Source organism: Mustela nivalis (assembly GCF_964662115.1).
Source record: "Mustela nivalis genome assembly, chromosome: 5".
Lineage (NCBI taxonomy): Eukaryota > Metazoa > Chordata > Mammalia > Carnivora > Mustelidae > Mustela > Mustela nivalis.
Genome location: NC_139024.1, coordinates 111243771 through 111259185, shown reverse-complemented (window position 1 = coordinate 111259185; position 15415 = coordinate 111243771). Strand labels below are relative to the sequence as shown.

At 36.4% G+C, this 15415-nt stretch overlaps 1 protein-coding gene across 5 annotated transcripts in view; it reads right to left on the bottom strand.

The window, feature by feature from the left end:
* The window catches only part of SMAP1 (small ArfGAP 1), a 166848-nt gene that overhangs the window by 66675 nt on the left and 84758 nt on the right, over positions 1-15415 (bottom strand). For all 5 annotated transcript variants that reach the window (XM_082731312.1, XM_082731313.1, XM_082731316.1 and 2 more), the window contains one exon: positions 6966-7046. In XM_082731312.1, coding sequence (XP_082587438.1) covers positions 6966-7046 — 81 coding nt within the window. The remainder of the gene's footprint in view (positions 1-6965; positions 7047-15415) is intronic.

Below are 15415 nucleotides of genomic sequence, written 5' to 3'. Positions count from 1 at the left end.
CTACAGAACAGGTAATACTTAATAAATACATAAAAGTTTGAATGTTAAGAGAATTTTAAGTTTCTAAAAACGTAAAAATATTCTAAGATAGGTACATAATTATGTCCCCTCAGTATAATTATCTCAGAGAGGAACTTGAATAAAGTCCATGAAAATATAAATCTTTGATAAAATAAGCTACATTATTCTATTAATATATCTATCACATATAAAAACAATGGTACAACCATATGGTATTTGTCTATTGTACACCCAAAACTAGTATTGCACTGTATGTTAACTACCTGAAATTTAAATAAAAACTTTTTTAAAAAAAAGGTGTAATAACACTTAAATAGATAAACAGCTAAATAGAAATATCTAAATACCTTAAAGTAAGCCATTCTTTCCAAATTTTATATACATATCTGGATATATATGTTCTATATAAATACAGAAATAAATTGCATTAGGAATAACTAAATACCTTTTCTACTAAATTAGACTTTGTGCTTTAACAGTAAAACAGCTAATGATTAAGAGATCACAACTATTGCAGATGAGAAACCAGTATAAAATAATATGGAGAACTCAGTGACTAAAGGCCAGCTCTGTAGAACACTGAAAGCCATCTTTATGGGTATTTTAAAATGATTTTAGGAATCTGTTCCTGTGTCAGTACGTGGAATAATTCTAAATTTAAAACTATTATTACAAAGTGATCATTTAGTAACCCTGTCATTAAGAAATGAAGAAAAGGAGGTTCTGTGGTTAACTGACTGCCAAGGAGACAGTTAACAACAGACCAAGGGCTTGAATAAGGTTCTCTTCCTGACTCTGCTTCTTCCACTGCAACTAATTCTCAAAAAGGGGAGGATCTCAACAAACTGTTTCTGTAGGTAAAGTTTTATTGAAAAACATTCACATACATTGTTTTTATAAAGAAAGAATTGAAGAGTTGTGACAGATACCTTATGATCTACAGCCTAAAATGTTTACCATCTGGTTCTTGACAGAAAAAAGTTTGCTGACTCTCAAGATTTTTTTATCATACAATTCAGAAAGTTCAGAACTTCACCAATAATAACCCATATGATGGGTTGTAATAAATGATACTAAATCCAGAACAGCAATAACAGTTACCTTAAAAGGGGTTAATCCTGCCACCACTACCACCACCAAGGAGTTGACTATTTGTCCATTTTCCGTATTTTGACACAGACAGACTTCTTTTAGAAAAGAAAAACTATAAAACTTAGAAACTTCTAAAGGAGAAATTAAGATCTGATCATTTAAACTGAAAGAGAATTCACATATATTCCTATAATGTAAGGTTAGTTCTCATCTACATGAATATATTTATAGATCACTGGCTATTTGGGAGAAAGCATAGTAGATAAATCTTAGCAAAATGAATTAGAGAGGTCAAATGTATGACAGAATATTTTAGAAAAAGTCAAATTCATACACAATTTTCCAAGAGAATATCTACGGCACAAAGGGTATCTAGACCTAGATCTAGATATAAATATCTAGATATCTATAGATATAGATATCTATATCTATTATATCTATATAAATATAATTATATATTTATATAAACATCTACCCTATTAATCAATTGATTTGTTAAACTTTTAGCTTTTACCTCACTCTTCTCAAAAAAGAAAGCAAACATGCCTCCAGCTGACCCTGTTATAACAGATGCTCACACACCACAAAAAATATAAACCTCAGTGAGACTTAAATACAAAATACAGTTTAAACAAAAGAAATAGACTGCTCAAGGAAAACAAGTTTATTTAAAGAAGAAAGAAGTTCCCACTAGAAGCTAATAAATCAGTAAAAGTTATTGATTTACTAGTGAAAATAGCATGGGATGAGGTTACATACAAACACACAACTCTTTTTAAAGGAATCCTGGACAGTTAGTTACAAAATGATGTAGGATGTACAATAGGACTAAAAATTGCAGTAACAAAGAAACTTGAAGACATGTATGTCAAATGAGAACACACACAAACACACAGGACCTGAGACTTAAATCAGAAGACGTGGGTTCAGATCTCTTGAGTTGCCAACAACTGTTGATACTGAACAAGTTTACTTCTTGGTGTTTTAATGTCCTTCTAGGATATTCTTTTTCTTCTTCTCTTTTCTTTTTTTTTCTTTTCTTTCCTTTCCTTTTCTTTCTTTCTCTCTCTCTCTCTCTTCCTTTCTTTCTTTTTAAAGAGGGACAGAGGGAGACAGGGAATCCCACATAGGGCTTGAGATCATGACCTGAGCTGAAATCAAAGGTCAGATGCTTAACTACCCAGGTGCCCCTCATTTACTTCCTTATAAAATAAGGGATTTGGACAAGAGTTGTAAGGTTCCTTCTAACCCCCAAATTAACTTTTTTTTTGTCTCAGATTTTATTTATTTGAGAGCAAGAGAGAGAGAGAGCATGAGAAGGAGGTAAGGGCAGAAGGAGAGGAGAAGCAAACTCTCTGATGCAGGGCTCAATTCCAGGACCCTGGGATCATGACCTGAGCTGAAGGCAGACACTTAACCTACTCAGCCACTCAGGTGCCCCTTAACTTACTTTTTTTTTTTTTTAATTTTATTTATTTGACAATGAGAGAGATCACAAGTAGGCAGAGAGGCAATCAGACAGAGAGAGACAGGAGGAAGCAGGCTCCCTGCCGAGCAGAGAGCCCAATATGCGACTTGATCCCAGGACCCTGAGATCACGACCCGAACTGAAGGCAGAGGCTTAACCCACTGAGCCACCCAGGTGCCCCCCTTAACTTACTTTTTTAAAAAGACTTACTTATTTATTTGAGAAAGAGACAACAAGAGCATAAGTGGGAGGGGCAAAGGGAAAAGGAGAGGGAGAGAGAATCTCAAGCAGACTCCGCCAAGATGAGCATGCAGCCTAATGTGGGACTTGAACATGACCCTGATATCATGACCTGAGCCGAAACCAAGAGTCAGATGCTTAATGGATTGCACCACCCAGCTACCCCAAATTAAGTTATTTGTAAGTAACCACTTATTAAATCACTGCTATGTGTCAAGAACCATATTAATGACTTAATAACCTATAGAAATTAATAAATTTAAATACATGAAGAGATAGGAGATGAGTTTAATATGTGCTGCCTTAAAAAATTAGTAAAATCCTTCTTCAAAATCAGACTCTATGAATTCTCTAACTAAACTAGGTGACATTAGGCAAATCATATATTCTAAGTCTCCATTTATAACATGGGACCACCAATAATAATTCTGTAGTTTTTGTGAGGAATAAAGATAACATACACAGGTGAAAAGTTGAAAGATTTCCTTTGATGTCAGAAATAAGATAAGGAGGCCCTATCACTGATTCAAAAACTAGAAATAAGGAGAGCGATAAAATCAGCTCAATAAAGTTACAAAGCTAAGATATCTGCAAACACATAACTTAAAAAAGACTAGGATCCTCTATGTGTATGCCTCTGCATAGATTGATACAAATGAATGAGAAAGGCAAGCAATCCAACTGAAAAAACACACAAGAGATCCAAACCAGAACTCCAAAAGAGGAAAATCTCTGACAATACTATACAATGTATAGAATGTGCCCAGACCAGAATACATTTGGTACACAATTTGGACAACAGTTTAACCTTATCTAGTCAAATTCAAGATATGGACAGACTGCACTCATAAGTGTATCTTAAAGAAATATGAGCTTAGATGCATGTACAGAAGTCTTCACAGCAGCACTGTTTATAACGGGTAAAGCCTGGATATAATCCAAACATTATTAACAGCTGAACGGATAAATAAAATAAGGAGCATATATATAATAGAATACTACAAAACAATTAACTGAATATATTATAACTAAATATGATTGACTGACACAAATAAAATGTAAACTAAAGAAAGCAAAATACAAAAGAATACTTGTGGTATCATTTCATTCATATGTTAAAAAATAGAAAGAAATAAACCACACTGTTCAGAAATACATGCAGAGGAGGTGAAACTATTTCTAAAACGCAAATAAATTTTTATCTCTGGGGAGAAGGGAAGTGATTATTTTATTGGAAATGGTGTTGGGAGGGGGGCAGCTTCTGGGGTATTGTTCATGATCTATTTCCTGACTTAGATCGTGAATACATGGGTGATCACTCTACACATATGTTGTATATGTACAACTGTACACATATGTTGTACACCTGTCAGTTTCTGGCACATAGGAAATAGTTAAGAAAGACACTATTACTTTATGATGATGATATTATTCTTACTATTTCTACTACTTTCACTGATATTACCACTAATTTTTCATCAGCAGACTATATATGACCCTTTAAAATATAAGATGAGAGAGAATATAAAGAAAAATGCCTATATATGAAAATGTCTACATGCTTATAAAACTTCTTTGTGTTATTTCCTTTGTTTCCCTACTGTTATACTTCTAAATGTTTCTTCCTTCTTATATACTCTGCACTATCTTGACCACAAAATTTTGATAAGAACCAAAGTTTTTTCCTCTAGATGATTATTATTCCAGCAAGGAACCCACCATTAGCAGCAGGAGTCCTAAACCTCTGAAGGTTGAGTAAGAATAACAGATGATAGGTAAACTGATTAATAAAACCTAAGTATTGAAAGGCAATAGTATAGGAACCATAGATTCTCACTGCTCACACATCCTGAACTGTTCTTCTCAAGCTCCCAACCCAGTGGCTCATTTCTCAGGTAACTACTGTAGCCCTTTTCCATACACAGCAACAGAAAGCAAGTATTTACATCCAAGGCTATGAAACGTTACAGTCACTACATCAAAATGCTTATTGTATTTCAATGGTAAGGTTTTCATGTAAGAGAGAAAATAAATATATGATGTTTTGAAAGTTGTTATATCTTGTGAGGTACAACAAAAACTATTTTGATATTTCTAATTTTGGGCAATAAAAGATAATATCTATTATTGATTTTAAAATTCCTTTGTAAGGCAACTGGAAATTGTAAGAAATTTCACTTAAAATTTAATAATGCGTATTGGAGTGTCTGAATGGCTCAGTCAGTAAAGTGTCTTGGTTTCAGCTCAGATCATGATCTCAGGGCTATGAGATAGAACCCCACTTCAGGCTCTGCACTCAGCATGGAGTCTCCTTAGGATTCTCTTCTCCCTCTGCCCCTCACCCCTAAGCTTGTGCGTACGCATGCTCTTTCTCTCTCTCTAGGTCTTTAAAAAAAAAAAAAAAACGCTTATTCATGCATGTTAAAGAGAAAGTTAGCAGAAGAGAATTAAACCTATTTAAGTAACAAGGTTATAATTACCAACTGAATTACTCCTTTGAAAAAATGTAATATTTAACATCTAAATTTAATTTGATGAAAGGTAAGAATTTAATTCAGTAAACTATCATTAAAACAAAGTAATATTCAAGGAAATTAATTTTAACTGAAAATCAGTATTTCAAAAAACTATTTCAAAGAATTCTACTTAGCAAAGGTCTTATAGTCCTATCATTTGCAGTTTATTAATTGTTCTTCATGACCTTGGAATCAAGACAGTATGAGATGAAAAACACCAGTGAATCAATGTACATGTATTTATCCTAAACATCTACTACAAACAAGAAACTGTTAGAAATACAAAGAAACATAGACTTGGTCCCCACCTGACTGATGCATAATCTCAGGAAACACTACGCATCTGTGTTAGGTAAGAAAATTTATCTAAAAAACAATTAAACAATAATACAAAATAGAAAGTAATAATATCAAACATATAGCAATGTTGCCAGAATTTTGAGGAAGGGAAAAGTTGTCATTAGTTGAGATATTAGAGGGGTTTCATGCGAAAAGGTAGAATGAGTAAGCTTTAGGTAAGAGGTGGAGAAAGGAAAGGACATTCTTACAACTCTTTGAAGGTAAAGATTGCTTTAATAAATGACAGTGAAAGAACTAGTATGTACCTGCACTGTACACTTGAAGTGGATGTTCCTTGTATATGTAATTTATGCCTTGGTTAGGTCAATTTTTAAAATTTCAACAACTATCAAGGATGGTCCCTTTACTGATGATTCCTCTATCATGCTTCCATACTCTCAACAATCAAATACACTCAAAGCCAAGTTGCCATAATTATTTTCCTAATGCCTTTTAAAAAGCGAACCTTCTCTCTCCCTCTAGTTTGCCTAAGCACATCTATCTTGCACATCACTGCCAAAATAATCTTCCAAAAGAACCTTTCTGAATTAGGTCCACCTCTACAGACTTTGGAATCTTACCCACAGCCTTTCCTCCAAAAAAACCAATCAAGATGGATTTTAAGGTTCTCTAAAATTTGAGCTCAATCTACCATGCTGGTCTTATTTTTCACTTCTCTTAATACATAGATATACATCTTTCTTCAAATATTTTTTTCTATAGAGGTACTATTTTTCTAAATATACTTTGTCTATTTTCAGTTTCTATACCTGTCCTCAAGGTATTCCTTCCAAATGATATATTCTTGCCTTTCACCTTAATCCTACCTACAACTCAAAATCTACCTCAAATGTTTTATACTTAAGCATCAACTCTTTTCTGAAAGCCCTTTGGGTATGATCTCTCCATTCTCTAAACTTTCACCAAAATCTGATTGTCCGTGAAAACTAAAAACATTTTTCTTTATGTCATTCATAAGAGAATACTAGTCCTTGAGGAGTTCCCCTGATCTATACCCATAGATACATAACAGACTAAAATTTATACAGGACAAGCTTTGCGCAGTGGCAGTATCGTAGCCAATGAGGTTTATCCGAGGCGCGATTATTGCTAATTAAAATTTATACAGGACAATATAAAAGGACATGCTTAGTACACATTTTCATTCAAAAATTACTTAACAAAAGAATGATTATTCGCATTTTGTAAATATCCCAAAAGACATTCATATGTAAGACTACAAAATAAGAAGGTAATCTTAATGGATTTTTTTAAAGAATGAATTTTACCTTTTCAGTTGTAAGAGGTTTTGTGGGCTTTTCTGGCTCCTTTTCTTTCTTTTTCTCTTCCTTTTTTTTTTCCTTTTCTTTCTAAAACACAGACCATAGTTTTGATAAGTTTACTTTGTAAAAAAATGTCAGCTCTTAGGACATTTTTATTTTATTAGTTTGAGTCATTATTTGAGGAAGTGTTCAGTGATGACAATATCCAGTGATACTGAAATACAAAAGTAAACAGCAAATTCAAATTCATATTGTCATTGAACTTACATGTTGGTAACACAACAAAGAATATCTTTTCTTTAAAAAATTTAAGACAGGTGAAATGATTTGGAACTTCTTTGAAATTTCAGAATTCGTTTTAAACAAATGAGACCTCTACTCAATAAATTCTCACTGTATCTTTACATCAGGTTAGGCTTCCTAATAGCAACCACAATGTTGAGATTTGAATAAGAAGGAAAAGTAAACTGACTGCTAAAAGAGAATTCCTTATCATACAGATGAAGACAGATTACAACATGTGAACATGAGGCAAAAAAGGGAAAAAATACCTTACTTTTAAAAAATATCACAAAACAGGGGGCACCTGTGTGGCTCAATTTGTTAAGCACCAATTCTTGATTTCAGCTCAGGTCATGATCTCATGGGTCATATGATCAAGCCCCATGCTCGGCCGGAAGTCTGCCTGAATATTCTCTCCCTCTGTCCCCTCCTGCCACTTGCACGCTCCCCTTCTCTTTTTAATAAATAAATAATTAAATAAATCAATCACAAAACATGCTTAGTGTACTACATAATGCTGTGATTTTTTAAAGAACAAATACAATAATTTTCTCATAAAAAAATGTTAAGGATACGCCTAGTATTAAAGCAAACTCATTAGTAGATTTAATCCAATCCAATCTAGGTAAACTGTACTGGTACTATGATGTCCACAATTTGCATTTCCAAGAAGAATAAAGCAGGGTATAATATTAAAAAACTTAAGGGCCACAAACATGCCAAAAAAAGAAAAATGAAATAAAAGATTAAACCATGAGCATTTATAAGACATTTAAGGTAAGAGATACCTAGAAACCTAGAAGTGAATCACTACTACAAATGAGTATTAATTAGTACCTTAGTTTCCTAGCAGCAAATGGGAAAAGATAAACTGATGAACCCAGGAAAGGCAGAATAATAAACACACAAAACTTAGTCAAAATGCCTATGGGTTTGTTTGTACCTGTGTCTTTCAATGGTATTTGACACAACCTCTCTCAACAGTAAATAATTATTTATGATTGAGAAAAGACAACACTGGCAATTCTGAGGCTGTAACATAAGGCATAAAATAAAAGTTCTTATGGGTGAAACACTGTGATAATCACCTTCCCTTTTAGTTTAATTTATATAATAAGTGTCTGAAAAAAATGTCATCATAGTCGTTCTACAAATGAAGGGAAAAAAAAAGAAATCTTAGGAAAGCAAGGAGAAAGCCACACAGCTTATCAGTGGGAGGACCGAGGGGAGACAGACCCAAACTCTCAAGTCACTACTCATTGTCATCCAGTGCAGCACTGGTATTTATTATTATTCTTTCATACAACAACGGTTAATATTTACTGAACCCTTACTATGCGCAAGATGCTGTCTTTACTCACCGAATCCTCAAAACAAATTTATAAGTAACCTTATCCCATTTACTAAGTGAAGAATAAATGAAATCCGCACCTCTACCTCTGAAACCAATAATACATTATATGTTAATTAAATTTTAAAAAAAGTAAAAAATAAACCCAAAGTTAATATAAAAAATGAAATGTGCACAAATCCTTTACATATTATGGAATGTTTTCTAGATATTATTTAATCAAATTTGGTGAGGAAGGCAATGTGATTAAACATGCTCACTAATACATTGGGGATGAACTGTTCTACACCCTCAAAGAACAATTAATTTCTCAAGGAAGGCACTATTCTGAGAGCAAAGAAGAAGCTGGTCTTTCTAATCACTATGACTGGTAGACACATATAACATCAGCAAAAATGAATTAGATTATATAGCTGGATTTAATAAAGAGAGAGCACAATTTGGTGCTCTTCATCACTGGAATGTCAGTTGCTAAAATATGGCTGTCATCTAATCTGATTATGGCAAGGGTATTACAACACAAGCTTTGAAGTAACATTAAAAACATTGGCTCTAAATTCAGGTCATATAGTTTGATCCACAGATGACTACCATCTCTAGAATCAAAAGCTGCTAAGAGATCAGAAAACTGTGAGAACCTAATTTGTTTTAAACTATTTTCTCAGCAAGAACAAAATACAGCTGTGTTTGGCATTCTAAAATAGTTCCGGAAACTTGGTTGCTATATATACGAATGATATCGCGAAACAGACCTTCTGTATAAAAAAACAAAAAACAGGGGTGTTTGGGGGCGCCTGGGTGGCTCAGTGGTTTGGGCTGCTGCCTTCGGCTCAGGTCATGATCTCAGGGTCCTGGGATTGAGCCCCACATCGGGCTCCCTGCTCCGCAGGAAGCCTGCTTCCCTCTCTCTCTCTCTCTGCCTGCCTCTCTGCCTACTTGTGATCTCTGTCTGTCAAATAAATAAATAAAATCTTTAAAAAAAAAAAAAAAACAGGGGTGTCTGGGTAGCTCAGTGGGTTAAGGCCTCTGCCTTCAGCTCAGGTCATGATCTCAGGGTCCTGGGATCAAGGCCCACATCGGGCTTTCTGCTCGGCAGGGAGCCAGCTTCCTCCTCCCTCTCTGCCTACTTGTGATCTCTGTCAATAAAAAACAAAACAAAACAAAAACAAACAAACAAACAAAAAACAATAAAAAACACCAAAAAATAAAAAATCCCAAAACTGGAATAAATGTCCAGCTTCTGTAAGATAGAGAAAAACATGTTTTTGGTTCATTATACTCAAATTATACTTGAGTGATGTGATTAAAGGTCTTCAAAAAATTTTTATTATGTACTTCTACCTTAAAAAGTTGTGAGCATATATATTCTATCATGCATATATATTTCTTTATAAAGTATATATAACACTATATTATGCACATTATAAAACATATATAATAGAAATTTTGAAAGGATTACATTAAAAAAGCACATATAGACATCATAAATGAACTACCTCAGGCTTCTAATATTTAATGCTTTTCAATAAAGACATCAGACTTTGGAGATCACTGAATTAGATCAATGCCTTTCTTTTAAAACACTGAAGTATAATGTACACATAACACATAATTTCAGGTATACAAAATGATTCAATACTTATATAACACTGCGAAATGATCACCATCATGAGTGTAGTTTCCTCCTGTCACCATATAAAGTTTTTTAAGTGAAATACAGTACGGTTGCTCTAGTCACCATGCTATACATTACTACACATAACCAATAAGACCAACAGTAGGGAGCTTACCATGTATGTTTTTTTCTAGTAGCTCTATGACTTCAAATCTTGCCTTAAGTCTTCAATACATACTGAGTTTATTTTTGTATATAGAATAAGATACTGGTCCAGTTTTCCCAAACCATCTATTGAAGAGACTGTCCTTTCTCCCCTGTACATTCTTGCCTCCTCTGGCATAAATTAACTGACCGTATATATGTGGGTTTAATTCTATGCTCTCTATTCTGTTGTAGTAATCTGTTTTTATGCCAATACTATACTGTCTTGATTACCATACCTTTGTAATATAGTTTGAAATCAAGGAATGTGATGCCTTCAGCTTTGTTCTTTCTCAAGATCACTTTGGCTATTCAGGATCTTTCGTGGTTCCACACAAATTTTAGAGACGTATGTTCTATTTTTGTGAAAAATGTGACTGGGATTTTGATAACAATTGCACTGAATCTACAAACTGCATTGGGTAATACATTTTAACAACATTAATTATTCCAATCAATGAACATATAATATTTTCCATTTATTTGTGTCTTGTTTCATTCATCAGTATCTTGCACTTTCCAGTGTAGACGTCTTCCACCTCCTTGGCTAAACTTCTTCTTAGGTGTTTTATTCTTTTTTTTTTTTTTAAAGATTTTATTTATTTATTTATTTATTTGACAGAGAGAGATCACAGGTAGGAAGAGAGGCAGGCAGAGAGAGAGAGGAGGAAGCAGGCTCCCTGCTGAGCAGAGAGCCCGATGTGGGACTCGATCCCAGGACCCTGAGATCATGACCCGAGCCGAAGGCAGTGGCTTACCCCACTGAGCCACCCAGGCGCCCCTGTTTTATTCTTTTTGATGTGATTGTAAATGAGATTGTTTTCTTAATTTCTCCTTCTAACTATCTATTGCTAGTGTATAGAGAGAACATATATTTGTATACTGATTTTGCATCCTGCAACTTTAATGAAGTTGATTCTTAGCTCTCGCAGCTTTTTTTCTAAAGATTTTATTTCATTTTAGAAAGCGAGAACATGCGTGTGCACATGTGTGTGCAGGCAGAGGTAGGGAGAGAGGGAGGGAGAGAGAGAGAGAGAATCCCAAGTAGACCCTGTGCTGAGCACAGAGCCTGACAGGGAGCTTGATCCCAGGATCCTGAGATCATGACCTGAGCTGAAATCAAGAGTTGGGCACTCAACCAGCTGAGCCACCCAGCTGCCCCTAAGATGTTTTCCTTTATAGCAGAACTTAGAGTCTTGAAAATTCATTGTCACTGTTTTGCAAATCTGTTTGGTCCTTGGTACCCTTTTTCTCATGCGGACTTTGGGGCTACTGTTGTACAAAGAACATTACCCATTCCATTTCCCACCTCTGACAGCTAAGGAAACAAGTTCCCAGAGAGAAATTTGTGAGAGTCCTGGTGTCATCAGATGTGGGACTAGACTGAAAGCCTGTCCAGTTCTCTTTCCACTAGGCTTTTTCCATGCCACTTGTTATTCTCACAGCTTTTTGGTGGAGCTTCAGGGACTTCTATATATAAAATCATGTTGTCCACAAATAATAACGATTTTGTTTCTTCCTAATTTGGAAGCATTTTTATCTTTTTCCCACCTAACTAGTCCAGCTAGAATTTCCAATACTATGCTGAATAGAAGTGGTGAGAGTGGGCATCCTTGTCTTGTTCCTGACCTTAGAGGAAAAGCTTTTAGCTTTTCATCATTGAGTATGATGTTAGCTGTGGGGTTTGTCATATATGACCTTTGTTATGTTGAGGTACATTTCCTCCATTCTTGCTTTGATGAGTTTTTATCATAAAGGATTTTGAACTTTGTCAAAGGCTTTTTTTGGCATCTGTTGAGATTATCATGATTTTTAGCCTTAATTTGTTAATACTCTAGATTGTGTTGATTGATTTGCAAAAGTTTAGCTCTCCTCACATACCTTCAATAAATCCCATCTGGTCATGGTGTGTGTTTTGGATCTTTTCATCTATGTTTATCAGGGACACTGGCCTGTAGTTTTCTTTTTATTTTTTTTTAATTGTGTTATGTTAGTCACCATATAATACATCATTAGTTTTTGATGTAGTGTTCCAAGATTCATTGTTTATGTATAACACCCAGCACTCCATGCAATACCACCATCAGGCTCACCCATCCCCTCATATCCCTCCCCTCTAAAACCCTCAGTTTGTTTCTCAGAGTTCACAGTCTCTCATGCTTTGTCTCCCCCTCTGATTTCCAACCTCTGCACTTTTCCTTTCCTTCGCCTAATGTTCTCCATGTTATTCCTTATGTTCCAAAAGTAAGTGAAACCATATGATAATTGACTTTCTCTGCTTGACTTATTTCACTCAGCATAATCTCCTCCAGTCCCATCCATGTTGATACAAAAGTTGGGTATTCATCCTTTCTGATGGTTGAGTAATATTCCATGGTATAATATGGACCACATCTTCTTTATCCATTCATCTGTTGAGGGGCATCTTGGCTCTTTCCAGTTTGGCTATTGTAGATATTGCTGCTATGAACATTGGGTACATATGGCCCTTCTTTTCATTACATCTGTATGTTTGGGGTAAATACCTAGTAGTGCAATGCCAGGTCATAGGGTAGCTTTATTTTTAATGTTTTTCAGGAATCTCCACACTGTTTTTCAAAGTGGCTGCATCAACTTGCATTCCCACCAACAGTGTAAGAGGGTTCCCCTTTCTCCACATCCTCTCCAACATCTGTTGCCTTGTTAATTTTTGCCATTCTAACTGGTAAAGTGGTATCTCACTGTGGTTTTGAATTTCCCTGATGGCTAATGATGATGGACATTTTTTCATGTGTCTGCTAGCCATTTGTATCTCTTCTTTGGAGAAGTGACTGTACATGTCTTCTGCCCATTTTTTGAGTTGATTATCTGTTTTTTGGTGGTGTTAAGTTTTACATATTTTACACCTAACAGACTGAGTCTTCCAGGTGCCCCTACTGTGATTCTTTTTTATATTTCTATCTTTTCAATGAATTTCTCAGTGAGTTCATCCATTTTTCTCTCCAGTTTAGTGATCATCTTTATGACTATTACTTTGAACCCTTTATCAGGTAGATTGCTTAACTCCTTTTAGTTCTTTTTCTGAAATTTGGTCTTATCCTTTCACTCAGAACACATTCTTCTGTCTCCCTGGTTTGTCTGACTGCTTTTATACATTAAGTAGGTCAGCTACATCTCCCCGTCTTAAAGGTAGTGGCGTTATGAAGAAAGTTATCTTGTGGGGCCCAGAAACACAAGCTCCCTGGTCACTAGAAACAAGTAGTCCTCTGTATGGGCTGCATGCGCCCTCCTGCTGTGACTGGGCCATTAGTTCCAGGGGCATGCTGGTGGGTGGAGCTGGCTCCAATCCCTGGCTGTTATTACTGTGGGAACACTGCAAGGATGGAGCTGGCCTCAGCCCAACTGGTGAAGAGGCCTGGCTATGGTTGCTGCAGACATGCTGGTGGGGGCAGCTGGCCATCAAAATGGCTGGCTGCAAGGCCTAGCCACACCTGTTGCAGGCATGCTGGTATGCAGGGCTGGCCCCCATTTTACGGGGCACGAGTCACTTTGGAGTAGTGTCTGTCCCAGCCAAGGCTTCCCATCCGGTGGGGGAGGTGGGTAGAAGTTGCTTTGGGTGGGACACTGGTCCCGACAGAGGTTGCCTGCCTGGTTGTGGTGGGATAGCAGACACTCTGAAGGGTGCCTGCAGGGGTAGGCTAATCTGCAGGGGAACATGAAACGGGGTGAATGGTTGCTAGTGAGGCTGATGGGAAGTGTGTCAAAAAAAGTGTCTGCCAGAACTGGGTCAGCTAAAGGAGGGCAAAAAAGTGGTACCCTCCAGTACTGTGTTCCCTGGAGAGAGTTCCTACAGATCCCTGCCCTGTGGCACACACCCTAATATTAGTCAATCTCCTTCATGCATGTTCCAGGCACTTTTACAACTGCGACCTCTGTTCTGGGTCTCCAAGCAAGTAAAACGGTTTATGGGCCCTTTAAATACAGGGTCTTCATTCCCTCCAGGGTCTTGCCCTCATAGAGTTAAGCTCCTTTGATGTGCAAAGCCAGATGTTACAGAGGCTTTAACTTCCCAGTGTGGATATCCCCAGGGCAAGGGGAGCCCAATATGGGGCTTGAACACCCCTCACTTCTCAGGGAGGACCTCTATACCTTGACATTTCTCCCACTTATGCTTTACTGTGCTAGGGGTTCATTTCCCAATCTGACCATGTCTATGTCCCTCCTATTCTTCTTGACACTGCTTTTTTTTTTAAATTAACATACAATGTATTATTTGCTTCAGGGGCACAGGTCTGTGAATCATTAGTCTTACACAATTCACAGCACTCACCATAGCACACACCTTCCCCAATGTCCATAACCCTGCCACCCTATCCCTCCCTCGCCACCCCCACAGCAACCTTCAGTTTGTTTCCTAAGATTAAGAGTCTCTTATGGTTTGTCTTCCTCCCCAGTCCCATCTTGTTTCATTTTTTTCCCTACCTACTCCCCACCAACCACCCCCCTGCCTCTCAAATTCCTCATATCAGAGGGATATGATAACTGTCTTTCTCTGATTGACTTATTTCTCTTAGCATAATACCCTCTAGTTCTATCCACAGCATTACAAATGGCAAGATTTCATTTTTTGATAATTGCATAGTATTGCAGTCTGTGTGTGTGTGTGTGTGTGTGTGTGTGTGACATCTTTATCCATTCATCTGTTGATGGACATCTAGGTTCTTTCCATACTTTGACATTGCTTTTTAAAATATCTTTAGTTGTTAAATATCTAAAAACTGTTCTGCTAGTCTTCAGGTTCTTCTCAGAGAGTTGCTTTACATATAGTTCCAGCCTTGGTATCTCCGGGAGGTGAGCTCAGGTTCTTCCTATGCCACCATCTTCCCATGAGTCTATCTTTAGCTTTTAACATTTTAATTATGGGATGTGTTGGCATGGATCTCTTTGGGTTCACCTTTTATTTGGAACTCCCTGGGCTTCCTGGATCTGTGTAACTGTTTCCCTCCCCAGGTTAGGAAAGTTTTC